At 39.9% G+C, this 11,193-nt stretch overlaps 1 protein-coding gene across 6 annotated transcripts in view; it reads left to right on the forward strand.

Moving 5' to 3' along the window:
* Positions 1-10,913, forward strand: part of LOC18436720 (ion channel DMI1) — a 44,751-nt gene extending 33,838 nt beyond the window's left edge. For 4 of the 6 annotated variants that reach the window (XR_016044133.1, XR_016044134.1, XR_016044131.1 and 1 more), the window contains 2 exons: positions 9,173-9,439; positions 10,327-10,913. Coding sequence is in view for 2 of the 6 variants with exons in the window: in XM_006846943.4 (XP_006847006.1) it covers positions 9,173-9,439; positions 10,327-10,545 (486 nt within the window). In the remaining 4 variants the exon portion in view is untranslated. Of the gene's footprint in view, positions 1-9,172; positions 9,440-10,180 lie in introns of all 6 variants that reach the window. The other 2 variants (XR_016044132.1, XM_088851563.1) reach the window with 1 other exon arrangement.
* The last annotated feature ends 280 nt before the right edge of the window (positions 10,914-11,193 follow it).

Here is an 11,193-nt window from a genome sequence, read left to right on the forward strand (position 1 = left end):
TGCAACAATATCCTGTTCTCATAGCACCAAGAAACAACTCCACCTGCAAGCGTGAAAATATATCTGGATGTGGACTTCATCTCATTTGGATCGCCCTCATAGTCCACATATGAATATGTTTGTATATGTATATCCGAGCCTTCTCCGTAAGTGAGTGCGTAACTAATTGTCCCCTTCAAATATTGTAATACTCTTTGATGGCCTTCTAGTGCTCCATGCCTCGATTACTTTGGAACCTGCTAATCAAACCCATAGCAAATGATAAATCTGGTCTTGTCCTAGACATAGCATACTTTAGTGACCCAATTGCACTTTTGTATAGAATTCCCTACTTAACTTCCTTTTCTTCTAGAGTAGTGGCACAAATGGCTATGTTAAGCTTGGTCTTCTTATGAATGGGGTTAATATGGGCCGATAGTTTTTCATTTCAAATCTTTTAAGAATTTCATTACAATGTCTCTTGAGATACCTGAATAATTCTCTCCTTTCTGTTTTATGCATTTTGAATCCCAAAACATATGATGCTTTTTCAAGACCCTTCATATCAAAATGTTGTGACAAGAAAGCTTTTGTCTCCAATACGAGATTCATCAAACTACTATCATTTAACATGTGATCCACATATAGACGGATGAAAACATCATCACTCCCATTGACCTTGACATTTATACAATAATCCTCCTGGTTAGGCACAAAACCAGCTGATGACAAGGTCTCTTGAAACTGAATGTACCACTGCCTTGATACCTGTTTAAGGCCGTAAAGGGACTTATTGAGATTACACACTAGGTTTTCTTTTCCCTTTTCTAAGAAGCCTTTTGGTTGTTTTATATAAATTTTTTCTTCTAGCTCTCCATTTACAAATGCAATCTTAACATCGATCTAGTGGAGTTCGAATTCGAAATGGGCTGCTATGGCTATAAGGATTATAATGGAGGGGAGTTTTCCTACAGGGAAGGAGGTCTCATCATAACTATTCCTTATTTCTGAGTAAACCGTTTAACAACTAATCTGGCTTTGTATTTCTCCAACTTCCCTCTTGAGTTCAATTTCTTCTTATAAATTCACTGGCAGCGTAGGGTTTTCTATCGGGAGGTAGTTTCACTAGTTGTCAAACGCTGTTTTGTTTGATCGAGCTAAATTAATCAATCATGGCTTCTTTCCATTGTGCCTTTTCATGACAAGCCGTGGCTTCTTGGTAGGAACAGGGTTCACTTAGGGATTCTTCATTCAATTTTCTATCTCTTAAAACTCGGCTTGTTTCTGAGTGGCGCAACCCTCGAGAAACTCTTCCTCAAGGAAATGGGAATCCCTACACTTAAAAGACAACCCCTCTGTCAGGATCATAGAAACGTATCCCTTACCATGTGGAGGGTATCCTTGTTGTCATATTTTTGACACACCTTCCCCCCATGCAAACAAAAGAGGAGGTAGTTGCAACCATACCCTTTAAGCGCCAAATGTGCCTTAAGGACTAAAGAAGCCTCGGCAGAGAATAAGCTAGATTTTGAAGAGTCTCTGCAAAGACATCACCTCGGCCCCAAAAAATGCACAAGAGTGGCCTTTCATAGCCCGAAGTCATTTCCCAACTTTCGCCCCAATTGGGCGAAGGTGCGAAGATATAGAAGGAAAGTATGATCAAGGAGTGTTGTGCTCTTTGCGTGTGCGGTGTACACCATAGCGAAACTCTTGGAAGCTGATATCAGATGGTCTCTAGACCACCATAGGTGGCTTTAGAAGGTCAAAACCCCCGACTCCCATGTTTCGCTCCAAATGGAGCTTTCTAAGTCCTACTTTCCCGAAATGGGCGGCTGTTTACTATTCAAGAAAGGGAAAGTTGAACCAGTTTCTAGAACGAGTAAAAAGCTGCTACATTCTTCAAAAAATGGGGCAAGCTTGTCGCCCTTGTATCTCGTGATCCGTAAATTAGATCGAGCCCAAATTTCGATGTCGTGCTCCTCAACGAGCACGATCTTTTGGTATAATCTACGGACAAGATCGATGACTAGAGCGAGAGAAATCCTAGAGACATGGTAGCAAAAAAAATAGGGTTTATACAGAAAAGTAGTATGCGCGACCTATCGTCACTCCGACGATCATAACATGACGCCCAGGGGTCGGGTCAACCAAAAAATGGGTGTGATTCGATTGTAACTCGACAAGTTTCGATTTGAGATAAGAAGCGCCGTAATTGGGGTCTGAGAAGGTGTCTGTTTAGGGCTCGAAGGTTGGGCATGAATTTCGATACGACGGAAAAGTGGTTTTCTGGCAACTTGCTAGAATTCCAAAATTGTCAATCAGAGGCCGTTTCACATGATGTTTTGTGTGAAACAACCGTGGTGGCATCCCCATCTATTTGCTGATAAAACAAAGCAATAAATGCGGCATTTTTTGACTATGAAAGAAGAAAAATCAAGTTTGCACGAAACTGGATAAATGAAAAATATCGATAACACCCTCAAATCTTCGTGGTTTGATGCAAATCTTATATCAAAACGTTCTCCTCAGCACAATCTACATTTTCAAAGTGATAGATTGTATGAAACGTTGTCGGAGAAGCCAAAAGAAGCTTCTAAGCCATGTGGATGGGAAGAGAGCCCTTTTAGGGGACCTATTTGTCATTTTCATAATTTCTTGGTGTCCTTTTTGATAATTTTTCCTTTATTCCGAATTTCCATTTTATATTTGTTTTTTCTATTTTTCCACAATCCCTATGGGTTTTGAGTGGCCACTGTTCTTTCGAGGGTGAACTCTATATAAACTCCCCATATGTAATTGTTTAAGAAAAGGCTTGAAAGGTTGGAAAAATCATTGAAAAAGGCTTAAACCTAGAGAGAGAAAGAGAGTGAGGTTTTCTTTGCTTTATGCTTTGTTGAAACTCCTTTGCCCTTGAGAGAGGAGAGAGAAATTTTGTGCAAAGAGAGACTACCCCCATTCTATCGTACTCCCTACCTAGACCATACACCTCACTCTACCTACTCCCTACTTAGACTGTACACCCTACTCTATCCTACTCCCTACCTAGGCCATACACCCCACTCTACCCTACTCCCTTCCTAAACCATACAACCCACTCTACCCTACTCCCTACCTAGATCGTACACCTCACTCTACCTTACTCCCTACCTAGACCATACATCTCTAGTACACCCTATCCCCCTTTACCTAGACCATACTCCCTTTTCTAAGGAGGTCATCGCGTGAGGCATATGACTTGGTACCACTTTCAGGATGTTCTCCGGGGTACTTAGGCCTCTCGCCCAATATCCTTTTATCATCACGTATATACCTCCTAGGGGAGGTGTCGCCAAAAGGTTCCCGGATTCTGGTCACTCCCCTTTCCATTTAACCCTCACGAGCCGCCTAACCTACCTACCCGAACCCACCTAGTCTAACCCACACAAACCCACCTAACCTACCTACCCAAACTCACCTAGCCTAACCCACATGAACCCTCCTAACCTACCCACTTGAACTCACTTAGCTTGTGCTATTTGTACCCACCTAACCTAGCCTACTCGAACCGAACCATACTGAACCCAATCTAAGCCTAATCAACCAATCTTTGAACCAACCCTACACTCAAGCCTTTCCAAACTAGGGACAAGCCAAGGAGTCCATAGGACCTAAACCACGACGTGCGCACAGTTCAAGAGAGGAATTGAGCCGGAAGGAGAGCAAGGGGGTTGAGTCCAAATCGTGCCCACAAGAGCGACCAGGCAGCTTTCCGCGGGTGCACACACATGTTAGGATTTAAGAGGGCGACACGCCTAGGTGTATTTGACCCCTAAACTTCGAGGTAAGCCTTCTCATTTTTAATTTTGTTGGTTCGAACCGCACCGCACCGCCCACCGTTATCCTCACGGGCACACATCGGGCTCACCCACATGTGCACATATGTGCTCACGTACGGGGGGCACGGGCTGGACACACGAACAAAAACAAGGCCGACCAATCCTATGAAGATGGACTTAACAGTCTTAGGATCCAATTTTGTCATATTTTGATGGGGTATTTGGACATGGGCAGAGCATCCCCACACTCTGAGGTGATCAAGGGATGGAGCACGATTAGTGAAAATCTCATGAGGGATGATTAGTGGGACAACTTTGGTGGGAGTTCGATTAAGGATATAGGTAGCTGCCAAAACAGCTTCACCTAAAAATCTAAGAGAGTTTAGCATGTCCATCATGCGTCTTACTATTTCCATCAGGGTTGTATTATGTCTCTAAGCTACCCCATTTTGTTGATGAGTAAACGGCATAGCATACTGATGTAATACCATGCTTAGTACATATTTCTTAAATAGTCGTGAGGAATAATCTCCACCCCTATCAGATCTAAGGACTTTAATTTTCTGGTTTGTTTGGGTTTCTACCTCGGCCTCATACTATTTGAAACAGTCTAGGGCTTTAGACTTTTACTTAATAGATAGACATGGACAAAATGGGAATGATCATCAATAAAAGTAATGAAGTACCTCTTGCGGCCCTTAGTGGCGACATTCATAGGTCCACAAATATTACTATGGACAACTTCTAATATTTCAGTAGCTCTCAAAGTTTTGGAAAGGATTTCTTAACCAGCTTTCCTTGAATACATGTTTGATAGACTCTGGTTAAGTCTCCATTTAGATTATGTAATAAGCCCTCTCTCAATAAGCTCTCCATCCTTTTAGGATTTATATGCGTTACTCTCATGTACCATAAATACGCATCATCATTGTTATAATTATAACACGAGACATAAGAAATTAAATTCTTATTGCAATTAAAAAGAAACCATCTACAAGATGGCCATTCATTACCAATTCATTCCCATATTTGACATCCACCTTATTATCAGTAAAAATGGTGGAGTAGCCTGCCTTAACCATTCCAGTGATCAAAATCAAACTCTTCCTCATCTCATGAACATAAAGAGTTTGCTTTAGGACCATGCTTTTGTTGTTCTCAAGTTGAAGGACGAAATCTCCAATACCCAAAATTTCAGTCTTTTGATTTGCACCCATATAGATATATTGATCCCTAGGGGCAATATGCTTAAAATTTCTATACCCATCCTTGGTGTTTGATACATGGGCAGTGGATCCTGAGTCAAAACACCATGACCCCACTTTAGGGTCAGTTAACATGGGCTCGAGGACCACACAAGCATGCTCCCTATCGCCCTTGGGGTTCATATTCTTGGGTGCTCTACAATACTTCGCAATGTGCTCAAATTTCTTGCAGTTATAGCACTTGGCATTTTTTAAATCCTTCCTTTTCTTAGGCCCATTATCCCCCTTTTGATTCTCATTAGTTTTGTACTTATTCTTGCCCTTATCCCTCTTCTTCTCGAGTGAAGCAGAGTTGGGCTTAAGGTTTACCAGATTTACGGAGTCATTCAAGGCTGAAGTATCTCAAGTCATTCTCCTTTCTTCTTCCGCTTTATGTTTGGTGATGATCTCGTTCAATTTTGGCATGCTCTCTTTTGCGGTGAGCCCTAAAATGAAGCTTACCCATGAGCTCGACATAGAATTCAGCAACTAGCAGATTTGCATGTTTTCATTCAGCTTAAAGATTGTGCCACTTTTAAAAAAATTATAACTAACTAAAGCTATTAACTAAAAGTGGCACATAAACAAAAAAATGGGGTGTGCCACCCTAGGGACTTTATGTAGGCCCCAAAAGGCCACACGTCCCACCCATGGGTGATACACATGTGGGGGTTGGATGCTAGGTCCCCAAATATGCCCTTCGTAGTTCTGGAAATCTTGAAACTACCATTTAATGAATTTACAACATAAATAAATTTTTAAAACTCTGGAAAATTTTGTAAATATCGCAAAAACATTTCTAATACCAAAAATAAAATATTTTAGAAGTGGACTGGTACCATTGGGTCAAAAGTAGCTATAATAAGGGCACTCCATTTGACCTAAGAACCATGATCCACTACTGTCTTCTTATCCAACCCAACAAAGACCCATGACCCACAGTCTCAATGTGAGGGCACATGATTGGCTTCTCAAAGTGGAACTATGATCCTGGAATGTAGATTACAGTCTCCCCTTTAAGAGCAAGTCCAACACTTGTCATTACAGTACAAAGGGGACTCTCTATGCACATGTATGCATGTCCCTCTATAGGGTTGCTTTCCAATAATGCGGTTGTCATGTGTACATGCTGTGCGGAAGTTTGTTGGGGCTTTGGACCTTGCTTTCACAGGCCTATAACCGCACACATGAGACCACACAGTGCTCTTGGCTTGAAAACATCATCCATGGGCATCTCTCTGACCTCAACAAGGGATGACCCACTGTAAACCTTTCTCAGTAATACCATATGCTCTAGGACAAGGGTTTTGGACATACCCAGGGCCATAAACTGCTCAACCTTTGGTCAGTCAACACACACACTCCCACTGAAATGCGTATTCCATTATAAAATTTCATTTTTACAAGTTCTCTAGGCCTTTAAAGGCGACAAAATCCAACATGAGCATACAATAGAATGACCTCAATATCCTATGGCAATTATGCCCCTAAGCTACTACTAGTACTAAAAAGTACGAACAAACATACAAAATTTAATATACATGTATGTTACATCTAAAATTGAGTAGTGAGTGGCATATCTTCAAATGCTCCAAACCCAAACTTAACCTAACATTCAGCATAGAGACGTTCATCGTTGAGTTTTGGGACTGCCCTAGCCCTCCCTTCAGTTTTTCTCAGCATCTGTTACTGTAAATATTAATGAAAGATGATGAAGAGAGAAAGTAATGTATTCTATGGTTATTTTAATGTGATTTGTATCCTATCAGCCAATAACATCATTATCATCATCATCATCAGGGCCTATTTCCTATCAGCCAATAACTATAGGAAAAAATTTATATAGGGCTGCAACCCTACCTGTCGATTTATTTTGGATGGTTTAGATTTTCTGGCATGGTTGGATAAGGAAAACCAGGGCACAGGAAGCCCCAGTTACCCATTCCCCCGCTCTCAACATTTTTCTATGGTCATTCTCTCTCTTCACATGAAAGTCTAACCCTTCTTCCATGACCACTCCCCCCTTCCCTTTTGTCTTCTCATCTTTGCCAGAAAATCTGCTCACGAAACTTGATCCCCTCCTAGAAACTGCTCCTCTCAAAACCCAGTTCCCCAAAAGCTATTTCTCTCTTTTCCTTTGATAAAACACCCAGAGCCCATCTTCTCTAAACCCACTTTCTCTCTAGCCTCCTCAAATTTGCCGAAGCCATTTACATGGGAGAAACCTCTGTCTCAGTGAACTCGTCGGTTCCTCCTCTCTCTTCCAAGGGTTCAATATGCTAAATCATTTCTGAACATGTTTCTTACCTCAATATTTTTGCCCGGAGCTCCATTATCAATGCTTATTGTAAATTCTGTTTTTTTTCCTTTAAGAAGATTGTAGAGAGAGAATGATTGGGGAAAGAATTGGCGTTGTGGTGAAGAGAGAAGAGCTGTTGAGGTGAGAAAATTTGCATTTGTGTTCCTCTGAATCAGGTGATGAGAGGTTTTTGGGAGAGATTTTAATGTTAATGGAGGGGATGGAATTGAACTGATGGGTTTGGGTGGTTTCTGTTCGTGTGATTGTCTTCCTTTTTTCTGGGGTGGTTGCATTCGAACTGAGTGAGAATTGGCAGTTGAGTGAGAATTTTGTTGGGAATTATATTTGTTTTTCTCTCTAAAGGCAGAAAGGAAGAAACTGGTGTTTTTTGGAGTATTTCATAAGGGCAAGAGAAAGAAACAAGGGTTGATTGAATGTGCATTTTGGGACTTTTTTTTCAGGGGGAGAGAGGAAGGTTTGTGGTGAGGAGAGCTCCTTTAAATGTTCACCAGGTTTGGAGAGAGAAAATAGGGTTGGTGAGATATATTTTTTTGGGTGGTTTTTCAAGGGTGGAGAGAGAAAGGCTGCTTAAATCTCCAAATTTAAAACAGGAGAAGCATGGGGATCCTTTTTTAATGGTTTTGTTCGAGTGCTTTAAGGATAAACGGCTGATATTTAGTGGAAAATGACCAAAACATTTGTACATATTTTTACTCAGTCTGAATTTCGTGGACATTTGCACTTATTGTAAAAGATGAGCTCAATTTAAGGGTCATTTCATCCTTCAATTCAAGCAGTTTTTGTTATAATCTCTTTAAGTGGCCGATCCTTTTAAGCCTCTTTTTGTGTTTCCTTCTCTCTCTTTATATATATATCTATATATTTTTCATGTTTTCTCCAATTTTACTCTGGTTGGGGTAATTTAACAGAGTGTTCTTGTATTGATTAGGGAAAATCAAACATGAATATCTAGTTTTAGGTAATTTATCACAGAAAGAAAAATGGAGCGTGATGGTCTGGCGAAAATCAAATGAAAAATGAGAAAGAAACTGGGGCACCAAGAACAGCCAGTTCCAGTATTGATCTCGATGCCAGATATGCATTGTCAAATAAATGACCAGGCAGGTGGCTGTAACCCTACCACAATAAGTAGGGTTGTAGCCTTATAAAATTTGCACCCATAATAATAACAACATTGTCAATTTAGTTGCACTTTATTTATGGGACATATATTAACATGCATTTGGTTTGGGAAGTATGCTTCCTGCCACTGAATGGGCTTGTCCTAGAGTTAAATCACAAGGAACTGATTGGCACTGTAGGTATTTGGTAAAGTAATTTTGCCTCAGCTGATTTAACTTAAAAGATGGAGACACTAAAAAACGTAGTGGTCTTTCAATTGTTCAAAAATTGTGCAATCTGCATTAGGGAAACCATTTGAACCTTAAGAGAATAGATGGCCAAAGTCTCTTTTGACCTTGCATTGGTGTTGCATTTTTGGCCTTTCAAAAACCAATCTGAAGCTTTTTGTTCTGAATCTTTCAATGGCTAACTTTTGCTCAAGCTCCTTTGAGGTTATGATACCTAAATACCTAATTCATTGCTTTATCTGATCTGCATGTGAAAGAATTGAACTTTCTATGCCTTCGATTAGCATCACAACTTTCAACTTTTTTTTTTCGACCTTTTTGGTTTTGTTAGAAGTCCTATTTTTGACTGACTATGCTTAGTGTTTGTTCTTAATTATGAATATGGTATTTCCCACTACGAAGTGAAATTCATTTAAACAATATACCATCTGACTGTCAAAAAATGTTCTGTTTTATGGATTGCAGTCTAAACGGCTTCCATGCAGAGAGGCAAAGTCCATCCCTTTGCGATATATGGGATTTTCACATAGCTCTTGGATTCGAGAAATGCAACAGGCCTCTGACAAATCAATCATCATAAGTGAGATCTTGGATTCTAGGACTAGAAACCTTGTATCTGTATCCAGAATTAGTGACTATGTATTGTCTAATGAGCTTGTCAGCATGGCATTGGCAATGGTTGCTGAGGACAAACAAATCAATCGTGTCCTTGAGGAACTCTTTGCTGAAGAGGTAACAAATCTAAACATTCGAGCTTGTCAGAGAGAGTGAGAGACAGAGAGAGGTCAGAGAGAGTGAGGCAAAGAGAGAGAGGTGGTTCTTATTGGAGATGACAAAATTGTTTCTTTTCTTATTATGTGTGGCTTAATTTGTGCTATACTTCTTTCTTCTTTATTGCATGTGGCATAATTTGTGCTATGCCTTTTCTTCTTTATTATGTGTGGCATAATTCATGCATAGCACAGGCCTCTTGCATGTTGTATTTCTCCATCTCCTCAGCAGGATACCCATTATGATTACCAAAGGTGTGCTGTTCTGCTATAATTTCTATCACAATGGGTGTAATACCCGTTATTTAAAATATCACACATTCTTTGGCATTATAACAGCCAATGGTGTTTATTATTACTGATGTTTTAACCCTTGTTATTTTCAAATATCACGCATTCTTTGGTATTATAACAGCCAATGACATTTATTACTGATGTTTTAACATTTTATAAAACCCTGGTCTTTTCAAGAATACATTGAGCTTTGGAATTCTAGTTGACAATTTGTTAGTACTCCCGAACTGCACATGAATTTAATACTCATAAATTCAAAATAGTTATTTTGGAAACATCAAAAGTGTTTTGTTAGGATACTCACCACAATGGAGTTCTTTTTATCCTGCTGTACTGTTTTTGGACGAAAAATGCCCTCATCCCTTAATGGAAATGTTGTTTTGATGATAAGCATTTTTGTCTTTATTAGGGGCAACATGGAAAGGGTTTGCATCCTATACTATTGTTTTTCTACAAATGCGTCTCATTACCCCAGCTTTCAAATGTCAACAAGGGATGGCTGGTATGGTTATAAGTGTTATTTCTGATCAAGGTATATTTTTACTACTGAAACAGGGGAATGAGTTATACATCCGACCTGCAGAGTTTTATTTATTTGATCAGGAAGAGCTATGCTTTTTTGAAATCATGGTTCGTGGGCGGCAGAGGCAGGAGATTGTAATTGGCTATCGACTTGCCTCAGCAGAACGTGCAGTGATCAACCCCGAATGCAAGATGAAGCCCCAGAAGTGGTCACTAGATGATGTATTTGTGGTCATTGCACAAGAGGAATGAACACAAAAGGAAATATGAGATGTGGATGTTCGCACTCGTGGTTGAGCTCCACGTGAAGTTGTCATGGTGCGGGCAGAGGAGATATGAGATGTGGATGTTCACACTCGTGGTTGAGCTCCACGTGAAGTTGTCATGGCGCGGGCGGAGGAGAGAGAGAGAGAATCCATGTATAAAAGCCATTTTTTGTTTTTTGCTCTCTAATGTATAACAACCATTATGAATTCTCACTTTTATCAGCGATGGAGTAGCATGTTCTCATTTCTTCAGAATCCTTTGATATCTAGTGCACAACATCCATTTTGCATTCACGTTTATGTGAAAAATGTGAAAAACATGTTCCCATTTATATACAATCATCATCATCATCATAGCTTTTTTCTCAATTATTTGGGGTCGGTTAATAACCTCTGATCACTAATGTACGAAACCATTTTTGACCTCACTCTTATGTATAATGGAAGTCATTTGCCTTTCCGATTGCAGTCTCGAATGTATGACAAACATTTTGAACTCACTTATTTGAGCAATGGAGAAGCACTTGTTCATTCATTCACATACTCTGATCTCGTGTAGAGTTTTGAAATCACTTTTATGAACGGAAAAGCATGTGCCTCTTCATTCACAATCCTTTCATATATAATGTATGAA

This window comes from Amborella trichopoda, chromosome 11 (genome assembly GCF_054954075.1).
Source record: "Amborella trichopoda isolate Santa Cruz 75 chromosome 11, AtrichopodaSantaCruz75HAP2 v2.0, whole genome shotgun sequence".
Classification (NCBI taxonomy): domain Eukaryota; kingdom Viridiplantae; phylum Streptophyta; class Magnoliopsida; order Amborellales; family Amborellaceae; genus Amborella; species Amborella trichopoda.